General features: G+C 46.3%; 1 protein-coding gene across 1 annotated transcript; it reads left to right on the forward strand.

The window, feature by feature from the left end:
- Nucleotides 1-6,785: 6,785 nt before the first annotated feature.
- Nucleotides 6,786-17,450, forward strand: JPT1 (Jupiter microtubule associated homolog 1). The gene is made up of 5 exons (XM_065693281.1): nucleotides 6,786-6,999; nucleotides 9,748-9,890; nucleotides 10,453-10,547; nucleotides 12,441-12,468; nucleotides 16,460-17,450. The coding sequence occupies exons 1-5, from the start codon at nucleotides 6,944-6,946 to the stop codon at nucleotides 16,600-16,602; spliced, it is 465 nt and encodes a 154-aa protein (XP_065549353.1). The 5' UTR covers nucleotides 6,786-6,943; the 3' UTR covers nucleotides 16,603-17,450.
- Nucleotides 17,451-17,689: the final 239 nt, after the last annotated feature.

Below are 17,689 nucleotides of genomic sequence, written 5' to 3' on the forward strand. Positions count from 1 at the left end.
CCAGGTTTCTTTAGTTTTCTCTGGAGTAACAGTACTCAGCACTTATGTTTCTTTCTCTGCAGCACTTTATGCTTCCCAGTGCTCAGCCTTCCGTGGGGTAAGTATAATTCCCCTTTTACGGGTAGAAGGCTGTTGCATAATGAAAGGCTTCCTTAAGCCCTCCCAGGTGGTAGCTGAATTGGAAGTAGAAGTTGTTTTTCTCTTTTGATTTCTTGTTTTAGATGTTCTGCTAAGGCAAAAATGTTTCAATAGGCAAACTGCAGAGTGTTGGACTTTGGGTTGAGCTCTTTTTGTTAGTCTTTAGTAGAAGCATCAATATTGTTGTACTATCAGTATTGTTCCAGTAGCTTATTTAAAACTATTTTAATGCTTTTTGATGTAAAAATTAAGCTAAAAAGAGCAAATAATTTCATTAACCATTCACTTTCCTGTGGTATCAGACGGGAGATGCTTGGAAATGTGAAGCACGAATAATCCGAGTTCTGGGTTTTGGGTGTATTTAGCAATGGTGGCATAGATTCCAAGCTCTTGCTTTATCATGGTGGTAAAGCAGAAAGATGACCTCTTTCCTGCTTGGAAGAGGCTGGAGGTACCAAAGTGGGGGAGCTGGTGCAGTGATGTTTTTCATTAGTCTTTTCCACAAGGCTGGTGATCTGGAGCTTTCTCCTGGGGAAGTTTAGAGGTTGCAGTGAAATCCATGGGCATTCATGAAAGATTGACCTGTCGACTCAGCACCCCTAAAGCATTCTCTGATGTCCTGGGAACATTCCAACATCTTGTAGTGTTTGCAGTGAGCTGATGCTCTTTCTGGTATTAACTTGTTGGCAGAGCTCACTTGTGGGTGGTGGTTTTTGTAATGGTCAGTTCAAGAAGTGATTATATGTGAGGCCAGTGCCTGCTGGATCTGGAAACGCTCTGACTTTCTGGCACAGTGTCAGGTCTGTGCATTTAGCTGATGGACAATTATCTGTTTGACTTTCATCATGATTTTAACACATTTGATATTACATTACTTTTTAGAAGAGAAGTAGCATTGTTTTTATAGTTGCTTTTAACTATGGAGCTGAAGAATGACATCTGCCATTTGCCATTGGTTTCATTGTAGGGAATTCTGCTAAGCAGATGATTTCTTCCTCTGGTATGTACCTTAGACACTTCTGTGGTATATTGCAAGGCTGGAATTCCCTCTTGCGAACAAATGTTTTCATATCCAAGCTCACACAGACCTGGAAAAAACTTCTTGGGAAGAATAAAAAGGGTGTGTGTGTGTGTGGAATATATTTCAACACCTTTCCTAGGTTAGACATTACTTGTTGGCTTTAGAATCTCTGGCACTGATAACAGCGTCTAAAATTCTTTCAACTTGATGTCATGCCAAGACTTCTCCCAGGAGAAGGCTCTCTCTATCTCATTTAGCCAAAAAAGATGTTTGGACTTGCTTTGGTTTCTGAAGAAAGGGTGAGGTCTCCTTAAATACAGAGATTTTTCCAGCCCAACTTCAGCCTGGGAAGCTCAAAACTCCCTATTATATCTTGCCAACTATTTCTTCTTTCCTGAGGCCATAAAAGCCAAGTGACAGGTAGTGAGCATGCTTTCAAAAACAGTGTCTTAATTTCCTGAATTAAGAGGGGCACTTCATTTGTCATGAACTTACTTGCAGCATTTGCCTAAATGTCCTCATTTCTCGTGTCTCTGCTATTCACCTGGGTTTGCGCCTCATGTTTCTGCAATAACTGCTCTAACAGTGCTGGATGGTGTTGGTATGAGTTGGTGACTGCAATCAGAAACTGATGAATTGAGCGTTTCCTCGATTAGACAGGTGTCAAGAAACTGTCTCAAGTGGCTTAATTCCTCCAGAGCCTCAAACATTAATTTCCACTAGTCCAGCAAACTGTTGAGTTTGCACATTCTAATGCATGTCTGTGGACACAGCAATGCAGAAATGCTCTGTAAAACCTGCTTTTAAAACCTGTTCTTCACAATGCATCTTACCAATACTCTCCTTAGGATAGAACTTGGTGCTCATTGGTACCATTCCTCTGTTGCTGGAGAATTTACCTGTTGATTCCTGTTTGCTGGGACCTCAGTGTGTTTCCTGTGAGACCTCTTCACTGGGAAAGCTGCTGCTAGGGGTAAGGATTCAGAAGTTCTTTGAAGTGCAGGGGTATGAGCAGTTCAGAACAGATTATTTGGAATTCACTTGGCTGTTTGGCCTGGCGTGGTTTATAGCAGTCCTTACACTAATAGACTACTAGAAGACCACGTCAGATGATAGTGGGAAACTAGGTGCAGAGGTCTTGTCACATTGGTTGGGAGGTGAGTTTTACATGTTTGTTAACAGCTGGGATCTCTTAAGAGCCTGGGCAAATGATATTTATTACAGCTTTCAAATAACAGATTCTGAAGTGATTGCCATGCAGTTTTGTTCATGTTCCTCTCCTGGTTTCTAAATTAAAAAGAATGGAGTAAGTCATAGTCCGATACAATTCTCTAGTGAGTTCTTGTGGATGATAAGGCCTTGCCTTTACTGTGTGCTGGGTCTTCAGTCCCTCAGACAGTTTCAGTTGTGGAATGGACAGTACCAGTGTTTAAAAAGATGGGAAGTTAAGGTATTTTTATTTCTGGGAGGGGTAATGGCAGACTGGAAGTAAAACTGGTTGTGGTGGGACTCTTTAGTTAAAACCTGAAAGCCAGAGCCTCCCTTTTACCTGCAAAGTGGGGATGACACCTGTTTAATAAGGCTCTTGTTCAGAACGAAGTAGCCTGAGATGCTGGTTTCAGAGGGGTTTTGGGAGTTCAAGGCTGGTCTGAAACAGAATATGTTGAGCTGCCAAGAGGGTAAGGAAATACTCTGAGTGGTGATGTGAGAGAGATTCTTGTACTGGCTATAGAGGTGTTCTCAACAAAAGAAAAGCACCTCTAGTAGCAGTATGATAGTCGCTGCTTCAAGATCATGACAATATCAAAACAGATAAGAGTGTTCCTGCAAAGGTTGTGTCAAACCAAGATTATTTTCTTGCAAGAATATGCCTTTCTAGTACCTCGACTTCATTACTTCTGAGTCAATGTAATGTAAGTGCTGTCGTTTCATCTGTCAGATACCGGTTCTATTGTGACCGTCACTGCAACATTAATGAACAGGCATGTGACCTGCTCAAGGAAAGAATGCTTTCTGTGCTTCAGGCAGCTGGAAAGAAGGGAATTGCTAAGGAACAGCAATTTGTTCTCAAAGCTAAGAATGAAAACCTGGACGCTCCTTGGCCATCATCTACTAAGTTGAAAGTGAACAATAAACTGAAGGGTTTTATTAGAGGTTTAGGTCGTGGCCGCTTCTCAGGCCACTTGTATCATCTGGTAGGGGATTGTTAGGAGTACTAAAAGACACTCTAAAAGCATTTAAATAACTTATGTTACCACTGTCATGAATAGATTTCATTCTCTGGATTATTGAAGTTCATTCTGGCTGTTAAATGGTTGCCAAAGTGAATGTGTTCTGATAGGGAATAATTTAATCCTGAAATATACCTTCCCTTTTTTGTACTTGGTGTCAGAAGGGATTGGTAGCACAGCAGTTCTCCCTGGTGGTTAGGATGTAGAAGTGTAAGGATAATCAGGAGATGGAAGAGTGGATTTTGATCTGGTTTCAGTTTTTGGCTGGTATTCAAGGTGCTTAATGACAGAGGTTTCCTGGTTTCTTCATTTGGAGCATGGGACTAACGGTCTTCCGCTAACATGGGAGGCCCAGCGGGTGTTTGTGAAACGGTTTTGAGTCCCTTTGAGGGGAAGAGTTTTCCTCTTTTTCCCCTATCCCTGGAGAATTTCAGCCTATGCAGGAGGGATGAGGTAGAGCTGGTACTACTATGAAGTAAATGGCTCACTGGCAACAGAAATCCTGGAAGTAACGAGGGTATGGGTGCTATAGGAAAAACAAGTTAGTGAGGAGCTGTGGTGGGAATGGACAGGGCTTTCATGATTAATCCTGATAGGAGGATGACTTTGGAGCACTGAGGAAAGACTTAAGGTTGTAGAAGCCCAGATAGTAAATTGTTACTTCTTAGGAAAGAAATGTTCTTTAAGGGGGACATGGGTGCACAGGACACCCTTTGGGACGGATTTTGTGCTGGTTTTGGTGGCTTAGATGCACCCCCTTTCAGCTGCCATCCATAGATCTCATTAAAGCACATCTGGTGCCCTGCAAGGTCTCTTGAAGGATGACTTAATGAAGAAAACTTCAGTTTAAGCAATCTGGAATGAAAGGAGTGCTTTGAGGACTCTCATCTCAGGACACTGACTTCCCTTTCCAGTGATGCTTGTCTTTTTGCACTGAGGAACGGTGCTTTGGAGTATACAGCCAGCCGTGGTAATGCTGGATGCCCAGACAAGAACAGCAGCATGAATTTCACTCTGCATTTTATATTGTTCAGAACTAAATCTCTGCAGCTTTGAGAGGAATCTGGACATTGACTCAAGCCTCCTTCCCAAATGCTAGCTTACTGCTATGGGCTTTACATAAGGATGTACAGGGGCACCAAAGAAGCTTTTACAGCTCCTGCAGACTGCAGCATCCGCTCAGTAGGAGGAACAGTTGGATCTTTAGGATCCACCACGCACCACTTCAGATGCAGAGGTCTTATACAGCTGCAAATCCAGCTGTGACAAGGATTATTTATTAGCTGAAGCTTATTTCTTACCTTCAGCTACGAATGGAGTGGGGGGATAGGAGAAGACAAGGCTGAGTCAAACCCTATTTTTGGTAAAATGAACTAAAGAACAAATGTTCTTTGTGGCTGTGCCATAAGTAGCAGAGACTGGCATGAAGAAGCAGCCCTTGGTCATGGGAGGATGACCAAGCTGAGGCTTTTCTCAACCCAATGGTATCTCTCCTTGCCTAACCCTCGCATTTCCTGGAGCCTTGTTTGCACTTCCAGATGCTTTTTGCATTCGTTGCCGGTTGAATTTCAAGAGCAGGTGGAATTGTGGTGTCTGAGTTGGTCAGACAGCTGCTGAGGATAGTTCTGGTTGAATGCCATCATTCTGAGGAGGATCACAAACCCAGTTTCTGTAGCCATCCTCCTAAACCTCTTCTTACGGGTAACTAATCAGCAAAGCAGCTTTTCTTTACAGACCATCGCACAGATTGAGACATCAGTGGGGTCCCTTGGAAATGCTGAAGGTTCGGAGTTGTAACGCTGCGTGTTAAAACTGGCTTTGGCAGAGGGAACGGGTTCTTCTTCATCTTGACTTTAAGGAAAGGCTCTGCCTGTCTCAAGGGTACAAATTTAAGAGTCAAATGCTGTGGGTTTGAATAAAAAGCATTTAGATGACAAAATACTTGAGCAAGTTCCCGAGAGAGCACCTGCTTACCTGTATGCGAGAGTAGGGATCACTTGACTTCTTAATGCCCAAGCCTAAGGGATAATGGAATTAAAACAACTGTGTCATGTTACTTAAACTTTCCCTTTAATCTACATCTGGAAAAATGTGACAGAATTCCCTGTGGACCTAAATAGTGGTTGGGGCTTTTTATTAACAAAACAAGAACTTTTTTATAGATCCCAGATTAGAAAATTGAAATGCTGTGCTCCTGTTTGTGTGGTTTCAGCAGTTCAGCTCTGAGCTGTGTTAAGGTTAATGATAACTCAGACACTTGATGCCTCCTGTTGTACATCAGTGTGAAGCAGCACAAACCAAACTTGCATTTGCCAAAGCGTAAAGCAATATTATCTAGAAGAATGGGTTTTGAGGCTGTGAAGGGCTATTGTCAGTGATGACTGGGAGGGATGGACAGAACACGCAAGGGTTTTCTTTCCCCCTTTTCTGTCCTTTACGCGAGTACTAATTACAATAACATTTGCAGCCGGAGGTCCTCATGTCTTAATTCGGGAGTAGATGTGCTGGTGGTGATCCAGGAAGCATCTGTGTGTCTGGAAGCTCAGGAACAGCTCCAAGGTGGATTTGACAGATAGGTCAGCGGCCAACATCTGGTAATGCGAAGTCCATGCTGCACGTGTTCTGGGGAGGATCCACACAGCCTCCAGGGTTTAACGCACAGCATCGCTGGGTCCTGTACTCCACTGCTGCAGACAGTGATGTCCATGGAACAGCCACCATCTGATACTGCAGCTTACTCCATCCCACTGTGTCTTTTGAGGTGAAGGCATCTCCCACCAGCCTTGTGTCTCTGCAGGTCGCTGGCTGTGTCTGTCCTCGACAGAACCTGCCCCTGACACCACAGTGGCCTCGTGCAAACGCCTTCCGCACCCCCATGGCCTCTTTGTTGCTCATCCATGGCTGTTGGGGTTGCACCATGACGTGCTCTGAGGCACCTTCACGGCTGGCACGGGCCGGGCCGCTTACCCAGCATGGCGATAGGTGTGAGGGTGGCGACGGGAGCCCAGCGGTACCGGGTATCGGGTACCGGGTACCGGGCGCTGACCCGACTGCCCTCACTGGGGGGGGGGGGGGGGGGGGGGGGGGGGTGTCGCACACACTTTTGTCTCGCCTCAGGTGCGGATAAGCCAATCGCAGCTCATCTGAGATGAGCGACGGGGCTCCTGCCAATCACCAACAAAAGGCGCCGCCGCCCAGGCCCAGCCAATCACCACAGAGCAGACGTAGTGCTTCACCAATGAGCTTTTCCCTGTGAGGCAAGGCGCCTCAGTAGAGACCGGGAGGCGGGCCATAGGGCAGAGTGGCACGATGCTGTCGAATAGAAGCTCGGGAGTGCTTTTGAACCGTCCAATGAAGCTGTGGCTGGAGGGCGGGCCCTAACGCTGGTATAAAAAGCGCTGCCTGTGCGGGCGGCGGCCGCAGTTGTCACCGGCAGCAGCAGGGGGAAGCCGGCCGGGGAAGGGAGGGGAGCTCCGTCGCCGGGACTGCCGCCGCCCGCTGGCTGCTCCGCGGAGCCCTTTCCTCTGCGTCCGCCTCCACCGTCCCCGCCGCCATGACCACCACCACCACCTTCTCGGGCATGGACCCCAGTGGCAGGAACAGCTCCAGGTCCGGCGGGGGCCTTGGGGACCGTTAGGGCGGCGGGGCCGAGGGCGTTCGCGGCGGGGCCGGCGCTCCGCCTCGCCTCAGGGCCCGGCCGGGTGTGGAGGGGGCTCCCTGGAGCGGCTCTGAGGCCGCGGAGCCGGCCCAGGGTCGGGGTGCAGCGGATGCCGGCCGGGTTGGGGAGCGGTGTGTGCGGTTCCTCCTCGCCGTTTCCCGGGCGGGAGGCGGCGGCCGCACCCACTCGGGTGTCTCGGGCTGCCGGTAGGCTCGGCCCGGCAGCTGCGCGGCCGGTGGCGGGGGGGCCCGGGCCGGGGCCGGAGCTGTGCCCTGCCGCAGCTGCCCGGGAGAGGTGGGTGTGGGAGCTGAGGGGAGGGAGCTGGCGAGACCCACCCCGGGTGCTCGGGCGTGCGCCCCTGCTTCTCCCGAACAAAGAAGGGAGGCGACTCCCTGCGCGGCCGCGCTCCGCACCGCGGGGGTTGGGATGGGGGGAGCTCGGTACCCGGCTGCCCTCCGCTGCCCGCCGCTCTCCCCTCCCTGCGGCTGCCAGCGCCGTTCTTACCCCTGGGCCTGGCGGAGCAGCCGCCTTCTGGGTGGGGCCGAGCGGGCTCCATTGTCTGCTTCCCCCGGCCTCCGCACCTGCCCGCTTCAGCGGGGGCCCCCGGGCCGGCCGGTGCCGCTCGCAGCGGCCGGAGGTGGCCGTTTCGTTGTTTGACCGTCGGCGGGCAGGGACCATGCTCGGGGCGGGGTGGGTGCCTCTTCCCCGGCCCTGCGGTGGCAAACGGGGACTGCGGGGGGGTCGGGGAGCTGTAGCCTGTCTGGAGACAAAGAAAACTTATGGCAGGTAGGTCTGGAAGAGATGCTCGGCACTGCGAGGCACCGACGTTCCTGCAGCAGGAGCAGCTGGCGTGGTGGGGGGACACCGTGTCGTGTGTTTCTATGAGGTTTTGGCCTGATAAAGCAGCTGCTTCCTGTTTGCTTGTGGCTTTTTGGGGTGCGTTTTAAGACAAAGCAAACCCTGTATAAGAGTGCGCTTCCTGGATGGAGCTGTGGTGAATCTGCAGTCGACATCACTGGGTATCAGGCGCAATTTTAAGAGCGGCTCATTGATTGAAGTGTTAGATGTGGCTTTGACCAAACGTGTTGCAATGTCTCGAGGCTGTGAGCGGCTCCTAATAAAACCTGTGAGCCTTTAGCTGAGGTTGGCAAGAGGGATTATTCCTTTTTAACAGCTTGAGTGATGGCTTTCTTCCTTCAATTGCCTCTTCTGTTAATTTCATTAAGGCTGTCAGTGGAAACTGTTCTGCTGTTAAGAGAGTACAGGTTTCACTGCTCTGGTAAAATAAAGGTGATCTGAGATGTGGAAACAATCCCTTTGAATAGTCTGTTCTTTGAATTACTGCAACAGATGTAACTGAGAAAATAAACCTACATGGGGACATTTTCTTTGGGGAAAAAAGATAAAGAAGGTTCAAGACCATCGCATTGTATCTCTGCAGTCAGAAGGAAGACAAAACAAGGCATAAAAAAAAAACATTCCTGGATTCTCAGTACATGCTCCACAATCTCCTGGGATCCTGCCATTAACAGCTGAGCGTTATTGGAACTTTGGAGAAGAATTTTGTTAGGAGCAGTAGTGTGCTGGTTAAGTAACACTAAATACCCACCCCACACACCTGTGTCAATTGAGCTTTGTGATCTCTATAGGCTGGAGAAGTGTTCTTGCGTTGCATCTGGGATGCAATAGGCACTAAGTCTCAAAAGATCTAAACCCTTTGACTGATGGTGATGACATGGTGAAATCAGACATGTTCTTTGTGTGCAGTTCCTGGTTGGGTGCATTGACTAACTCTGCACTGTTCTCTGCTGCAAAGTTCTAGCTTGATTTTATGTATGCCATCCCAAGTGTGTTCTGGGCTTCATTTCAGAGCACTGGGTGCCTTAAAGCCCAGTTCTGTTGATGTACTCGCATCTGTCCGGGGCTTGTGGCAATTATCCTTATGTGTTTTTATGCTCCTAGCTATTGTCTGGCTTCTCCAGCTAACACAACATCTCATGCTTAAGAAAATAAGATCTGAAGGAATTTACAATTAAAGATGTGTTTTACTGCTCCTGTTATTTGGGTTGATGTCTGCATGTTGAAAAGCAGACCACAATATAGCTCACAGAGTATCAGGCAGGCTTCTTTTGTGTCTAATAGAAGGATTGCTAGATTTAGGTTATATACCTAGAGCCTCATATATATGTGTCTCCTAATAATAGTTTAGCCTAAGACTGTTTAATAGCACCTTTTAAGTCTAGTCTAGCAGTGTGCTGCAGACTTAAGGATTTTTCCAATGGAACAAATGTGGATAAAGGCTGCAGCCCCCAGTCATCAGTGATACAACCAGTACTTTGGCTTCTGTCTTTGCTGTGCTGCCAGTTAGAAGATTAATGTTGGAGTTCTCAGGGCTCGAAGTGTTGCTGACGAGACAAGTAGTGGAGTTACAGTGTCTGGCTTGAGTGCTGGCAGGCAGCTTGCCTTTAGAGCTGAAATCTGCACTGAAGACACGACACCCTGTGTCATTTGTTAAAAGGCAATGCTTAATACAGTCATCTCGCACAGTTTCTGTCTGGACAGAGTACTGTCTGGACAGTATGACTGCCTGGTACAAGAGCCAACTATGATCTCTTGGCTTATGAGTCTTGTTTTACATGTTGGACTGCACTCAGTAATGGTCCCTGCAGGGTTGTAAAGCTGCCTCTTTCTCTCCCCAGAGTGCTGCGTCCTCCTGGAGGTGGGTCCAACTTTTCCCTGGGTTTTGATGAACCAAAAGAACAACCTGTGAGAAGGAACAAAATGGAATCCCACATCTTTGGAACTCCTGAGGAAAATCCACCTTCCTGGGCTAAATCATCGGGTACGAGCGTAGGGCTTTGTTCCCAGAGCTGCTGACATGTGCTAATTCCAGTTTCTGAATGGGCCTGAAGCTGTTGGTGGCTTAGTGTAGAAACCAGAGTTCTCTTCCCACTTGGGAGCTGAGGGCTATAAATGATGTCTGTTTGCATGAGACTCTTTATTTCTCATTTTGAATTGCTTCCAGAGTTTTGCTTGCCTGGGAATTCTTTTATGCAAGTCATGGGCATAGGTGTTGCAAGCAGGGAATTGTATTGGGGATGCAATTTCTCCAAGTCACAATAAGGTGAACTTGTGTCTTAGTAGCACTGGTGGGTCTTGGATATTCAGAGGAAGTGTAGCTTTGTTGGGATTAAGCTTCCATCTCTGCAGAGCACTGCCAGACTGCTCTGGGACCCCAGTTTCCATCTGTTTAAAGAACACCCTGAACTGCATGTAATGCTATTGTAAGACTGTAATTTGTGAGTTCCTATCTAAAGGTCTAAGAAGGGTAAAACAACCCCCAATGATGTACTTTCCCAGGAATTTTATCTTGCAGCCTGATTAGCATCAATCTCTGCTTGTAGGGACTAAGCCAGGTGAAAGAGGAGAAAACTGTGAATCATCTGGGCCACAAAGAAACTCAACTGATGCAAACTGTGGAGACTCTGTAGATCCCAAGGTCAGTACATTAACTAAGAAGAGCCTGATAATGGGACAATTCATGCTCTGTGTGGGATTGCTTTATCACTGTGTTCACACAGTGGGAAACATTGTAGGATGTGAAGCCTCAAATCTGTTCTTTTCCTGAAGGTTCACTTTTCCATGTGATAGTTTTACAGCATATGCTGATGAAGGGCTGGATTTTTATAACAGGACCTCTTTCTAGAGCTCTCAGCTCCTCTTGTTGATGAGCCACTAATGAAGTGGGGTGAAATCAGCTTCAGACATTGTGTAATGGTGTTTGTAACAGGCTTTACAAAAGTTACAAAAGCTACCTACAACAAACTGGATCTGACAAAGGACTTGGTTTCACCTCCCAACAAGTACTTAGCTCAGTAGCATGAATGCTTGTTTTATTTCTGTTACTCTCATCAGGTGTGTTCTTGGCTAAGACAAACTGTACTTGGTGGCAATATGGAGCATGATCTTAGTGTTAACATGGGATTTGCTTGAGGTATGATTATATTTAATGGGAAAAACAGAACCAGGATGAAGTGTAGCAATTCCTCTGAACTTAGAAAAACAGGAACCAGGATGGGCTGCACTTGCCTGAGCAAATTCTAGAGGTGGGGAAAGAAGAAACCTTGTTCTTTACAGCTCTCCAGCTTTAGGTTTTCCAAAAAGAGCTGGGCAGGTAAATTGTGGATCTCAGCTGTTGTGGCAGAACCTTTCGGCTCATGGATGCTAAAGAGCAAGTTTCAGTTTGATAATTGGCATCACTCTTCGCAACCCATTTTTTGTAGCTTTTTATAACAATAAGCACTTTGAGCCACAAAATGGTTCTTGCAGGATTGTTCCAGTTAGCAAATATAAGTAAGATTAAATTTATAGCTGCTACCACTGAAAACACAAACTGTTTAGTGTACTTTCTACTTAATTGTATTCAATACTGTGGTTCTCAGCTTTGCAAACAGTTCCAATGTGGAATACTTTAACTTTGTACAGTAGTTACAGCTGCAAACAGCAGAAGCTGGAGCTTGTGCTTTGTAGCCCCATCTGAGATTTAACTTTGTATATTTCTATGAGTCTCTGTGTATTTTGTATCCTGATGACTGCAGTTTTACTGTGTAATAAACAATGTTAAATCTATGGAAGTTGCTGAAACCACTTCCCACTGGGGAGCCTTGGCTGCTGCTGGAAGACTTTTCTGTATCTTTGTGGCAAGTTGCAGCCTGTGAAGAGATTCAGCATGAAAGGAATGGGTTTAGCTGTTTACGTAGTGAAGGGAACCTTATCAGTAACCTTGCAAAGAACTGATCTGTATTTCACAAAGGGATGGAAGAAATGCTCTTGGCCTTGCTAACAGATAAGTATTTGGTGTTGGAAAGAGTTGCTTGGTAGAAGGGAGGGGACACTAAACTGCTGTGAATTGCTTATGTTATTAATTCCTTGTCACTACTGCTCAGCAGTTACAGTGTCCTGGTTACTGTCTGCTGCCTCATGGAGGGTGATGTCTGTAATAAGTGTCCTTGCCCACCCATGTCCTTCACAGTGTGAGAACAAGTACAATGCTACATGTTAGAGGCAATCAGGATTGCTTCAGAAGTATCTTTCTGCTTAAACATTAAGAAGTATACCAGATAAATAAACAGCTGAAGTTACATTAGTCATTCTGTAAGAATTGGGGCTTACAAACCCATAATATCTTCAGAAATATGTATGCAGAACCTACCACTCTGGTATCTCTCCCTAAGAGCCTGTTGTTGGTTTGTAAGTGCTTCACTGAGTCTGTCACTTGGAAGGTGTTGCCCAACCACCATGGTCATAATGTGGAGTACTGAGTTACCCTCTTTGATGGAAGGGGAAAACACATTGTGAAGTGTGAGATTTAATGTGTTTCTCTCTCTTCTAGGGAGAAATTGGTGGTGGTGAAACTTCTGGTGAGTAACTCCTTCAGACTCCTCTAGTAAAAGCCGTTTGCAGTTGGGGACTTCTGAAACAGAAGAGGACATAGGGGGATATATTAATGGTTGTGTATCAGGAGAGAGACAGCTCAGGATTGTTCCTGGAATCCATCAAATCAGTAAAGTCAGCTGGCTGCTTTAGTGGCAGTGTGGCTGTGGGATGAAATGCTGGAGTGCCTGGTAGCCATCAGGTTAAAAGTGAGAACAGTCCTGTTCATGTATTTTCCCAGCAGCAGCTGGTGTCCAGATTTGTATAAGCACTAGAAGGCAAGGTGGGTACCATCCTGCAAAGAGCTCAGTGACTTGAGGCTGCACTGCTCTTCTAGTAGTTTATAATTCAGTAGTACAGTCAGCTGGTTTTTGTTTAACAGTTCAGTTTCCTGTTGTCTCCTGCAGCAAACACTGCATTCACAGAAATAATCAAACCCAGCACCTGCATCTGGAAGTGTCTGCACTTACTGGCTTTTAAGCTCCTGTTGCTTTTTAAATGCTGATTTCTGTCAAGGAAGTTCATGTGCATACTGCAGATGGGCATTTCCCCTTGCAGCATGCATGGTAACCTTGAAGTGTTTTCTCTAGCTCTGAGGCTGGAAATCTCTCTTTTGTAAGACTGACCTTAAGAACAGCTTACTTCCTGACCAGAGGAATGTGCCTGTTGACTGTTGCTTTCCAAGTGCTACTTTCAACACCTAGGAGTTGTGGGAGATCACTGAAGCCATTAGCAGCCCCGAGTCCTGAAAAGACTTCTGCTGGGAGGAGGAAGAGTATTCTCTGAATGTTTTACCTACCTCTAAGTGGTATCTGTGCCTGAAATTAGTCTTGCTGCTTCTAATCAAACTGTACAGGCTCCTTTAGTGTTTCTTTCCCATGTCTGTCTGATCCTAATTAGCACTGTAGGCAGCTGGAGTTTATGTTTCAAGTAGGAGGATGTGGTTTGCTAATAGAAGTAAACTGATCTGAGGGCTCTGGTGCTTCTCCCTGGTATTTAATGAGCTCACATGGGGTCGGATGAGAGCCTGTGAGCAGTGGTAAGGCAAGTAGAGAAGGGAAGGGAGAAAGCAGACGCAGGGCTATGTTACTGGCCAGTGACTGGGGTATTTGCTGTTGTAGCCATGACTCAAATTATGTTTCTATAGATGTATAAGATGAAATAAAAATGACAGCAGAGGTTTGAATGTTAAACTTCCACAGATGGTGCTTAGGAAGGAGTAGAAAGTGGAAATGGTGACTGTGGCAGACACCTAAGAACCTTGGTGGATTAAGTTAATTTCTACTGTTGATAGCTTCAGGTATCAGAGCTTAATGGAGCGCAGCATCTTGCTGAGCTGGCTGTGTCACTGCACTTGATGTTCCTGCTGTGTGAGATGGCAAGCATGAGCTGGTGAATATCCCACCTGTGGCACTTGTCTCTGGGCTGAATGAATACGCCTCCAAGGCAAGACAGTTCAGTGCATAACCAGATTCTTAATGGGTTCCCATCATTAAAACAAAGTGGTTATTCTGTTGAATTTGGAAATGATTTTCTGTGTGTAACTGAATCTAAAACCCCAAGTACGTGTCAGGTGTGTGCATCTTTATTAATCATGCCTGTCTAGGGGAAGAAAACCTGTTCCTTTTTGCATCAGTGTTCTTGCTGCTTGTTTAGAAGCTGTATTTCCTTTCTGTGCCTCAGTTTCCAATGGTTTGCAATATACTCAGGAGGAAGCTGTTTGAGAGCTCATACCCTTTCTGATACGGGAAGAACTTTAACATTTGATCTGATCCTGTTGCATTTACTACTTTAGGTACTAGGTTGAACTTACCTGCCCCTTGATTATGTGGTGTACACTAATGTGTGCATCAGCTGGCCAAGTGAGCCTCTAAATGCTGTAGAAACTTCCCCCAAATCCTCCTGTGACAGTAATTCTGGTTTCTTTTGTGATTCAGTAAGCACTGTTTGCCTAATGAATGTGACCAGCTAAGGAGAACCAGCCAGCCCTCGATTGACTGTCACCAATGACTGACTTTACATGATGATACACAGGAAGGTGGAGTCTGGCATTTGGTGGACAGATCATCACTGGGAGTGCTGCACAGTACTTGAACTGTCTGCTGAAGGTGCAGACAATGGAGCATTCAGCTTTATGTGAGCAGTGGGGATGGCCTGAGCTGTTCTCAGCTTGCTGAGTAAGCAGGCAGTGGTACACATGAGCTGCAGAGCTTCAAGCTTCATAGTAACTGTGGTGTTCAGATGTGGGCTAATGAATACTGCAGAGAATCTGTCTTGGAGATTGTTTCTGATTCATGGAGACTATACTAAGCTGCTGGAGCTCTTTGAGATTATTAGAAGCATGGATACAGGGGGGTCAGTGCACACGAGTGGGTTTTCAGTGCTGCTGGTAAAACTCCGCATCAAAGATGCCATAGGATTAGAGGAAAACTGTTCCTTTAGATAGGAAGGGAGCTAAAGCTTAGGAGGCAGAGGGTAGGGCTTAGTGATTCCTTTTCACGTTGGAAAAATGAGCCATGGGAAGTGATGCTGGGGCTGGTTTTATTCAGTGCCTTCTTCTGTGACCTGGAAAAGGTAATGAACAGTGAAATCCCCAATCCTGTTGGTGACATGAGTTCTGTCAAGTAGCCAAATTGTGCTGACGGTGAGAAAATCTCTGTCAGGAGAACTCGACTCAATAAGGCAGGTAGCTTAAAAGGTGGCAGGATAGTTTTTGTGTAAGTAAGTATAACGTAATGCATTGGTGTGTGTGTGGGGGAACCCAACACCTAAATGCTGCCAGCCCTGGGTTCAGCTCTGCAGCAGTTAACTCCCAGGATCTGCCTTGAGTCCTGTTACTGAAGCTCTCTGACCCTCTGAAATGTTGTCAAAGAGAGAATGGGGAACAAGACATCGTTTTGCCTCTGTAAACAATGATATACCCACGTCTTGAATCATGTGTGCAATTCTGGACATGTAAAGAGCAGAGTGGAGTGGAGGTAAAACAGGGGCAGAGGAATGTAAGGGGAAATGTAAAGGGATCCAGTAGCTGCCTTGTAAGGAGAGACTAAAATGGCTTCAGTTGGAAAAGGGAGAGGGAATAGGATCAAGATTTACTCAATCATGAAGGTGGGTGGTGAAGGTGAATCCTCCAAACCAAGAACTAGTGATACGATGAAACTAAAAGGGGTTTCTTAAGTTCATCTTCACAGAGCTGATGGTGAAACTGCATTCCCTTCATCCCCCCAAGTATCAGGGGCTGCTTGGTGCTGATTTGGGCCTTTGGCTCATACCTGATCGTGTTCATTTATAAGAACATGAGCTGCTGATGTATTTGATGTGCTCCTTAATTAATTGTCAGTGGAGCAGATCCGTTAGTTACTTGCTACAGTATCTAAAGTGCTTCCTATGAAGATCCTCCTGTGTCCTGTCTTCACCTGTGGTCGTTCAGAAGCATTTGGATAGATTAAGCTATCGTGTGCTTCCCAGGGGGTGTACAACCGGAGCCTCCCCGTGCATGGCTGTTCCCTGGTCTGTCTCTGTGAAGCCTCAGAAGTGTGTGGCAGATGCTCTTCCCTCTAGTTCATGACATTGGGAATGTAGTTTGAGCTCTTGCTTCCAAGTCCTGGTGCCTCTGTGACTTGGTTTCCAGCACCTGCTTGGATTTAGGTTACAATTGGCACGGTCATACACTGACTAATAACATGGACAAGACTTAAGCTGCTTGTCTTTAAAATATATATATATATATATGAAAAATTGATGGGTTCCTTAATAGCAGCTGTGTGAATGTGGCTCTTGAATGCCTGAAGCTGAACCTTAAGGCATCAGAGTACATCTGGAACACTTCAGAGGGCTGCAGCCTGTCCTGCCAGCAGGTTCCAGCAGCGCTCTGTGTGTCAGCCTGAAGCAGACTGAGAGGAGTTGATCTTCTGTCTAAGCCACGAACCGTGGTTTCATCATCCACATCAGACACTTTAAAAGCTTCTTTTCTTCTAGAAATCACTGAGGCTGATGTAGAAGCTGCCCCAGGTCAGAGTGAAGAGAAATCCCTGCCTGCTGCACCTGTTCCTAGCCCAGTAGCACCAGCACCATCCAGGAGAAATCCACCCGGTGGCAAGTCCAGCCTAGTCCTCGGTTAAACCTTTCCCTTCCTGACTGTTTTGAACTTGTGTCTTGTTTCTTTCACCACCCCCCCCCCCATGCTTGTGAACTGCACAACTTGAGCCTGACTGTACATCTCCAGTTCCTTTCATTAAAAAGAAGCACTTTATGTACTCCCATCTTTTGTTGAGATCAAGGGTTGGTTTTATTTTCTCCCCACTTCTGTCCTGTGTTTTCCCCTCCCCAGATCTACTGGAAGTGACGAGTGTTTTCTAGTGATAGACTTGAGGGAAAGCTTTATGAAGTATCATCATTGTAACTCAAAGGAGAGTAGATTGGTTCCAAGTGTGCTTAGAGGGTTTTTGTACTGAGGTTTTTTTTAGAACCCCTTTAGCTTTACAAGGGTCTAGAATCCTGGTTAAAGAGGCCAGCAACCAATCAGCAAGAGCAGTCCCTTTCTCCACATGCAGGATTTGGGGACCTAAAGGGCTTCATTGACTGCATGTGGTTAAATGCCTTGAGCCCTGCTGTGCCATATGAATCCTGAAGTGGTTAGTGTACACCATGCTGCCTTTAAAATACACTATAGAATCAAACACTTGATACTGGACTACTATGAAGCAGGGTATGTGCCAAATAGGGCTGACGAGCAGAGCCGCCTGGCCTGATGCTAGGAGGGGAATTCTTCAGACTTGATTCAGTAAAGTGGAGTGGATCAGTGAAATCAATACAAACAACAGGGCCTTTTTTTTACAACTGACTCAATGCTGTGCATGATCATGCTGGTGCTTGACCATGAGGTGGAAAATCTCATCCTTTCAAGTGTGTGTTGTAATCTCACAAAGCTGGACTGTTGCTTACGAGTAAATAATATAGAAGTTTTGAAGCAGTGTTTCTTGTGTGGGTTTTATTTCACTCTGGTCTCAGTCGGCCTTGGCTCAGCCTCTGACAGAGGTGGGATGCGGAGGAGGAGTGTTTGTGTACCTGGTTTGGAGTTGCCATCTTACCCTGAAGACGGTGTCTGACTTGCCTCTATCTTCTAGGTCAGAGAAGTGTGGGCTATGGTGTGATCTCTGTAACCTGTTCATCCAAATGCTTTCTTCTATCAAGAAAATAGAGGGAAGT

This window comes from Lathamus discolor, chromosome 13 (genome assembly GCF_037157495.1).
Source record: "Lathamus discolor isolate bLatDis1 chromosome 13, bLatDis1.hap1, whole genome shotgun sequence".
Taxonomy (NCBI): domain Eukaryota; kingdom Metazoa; phylum Chordata; class Aves; order Psittaciformes; family Psittacidae; genus Lathamus; species Lathamus discolor.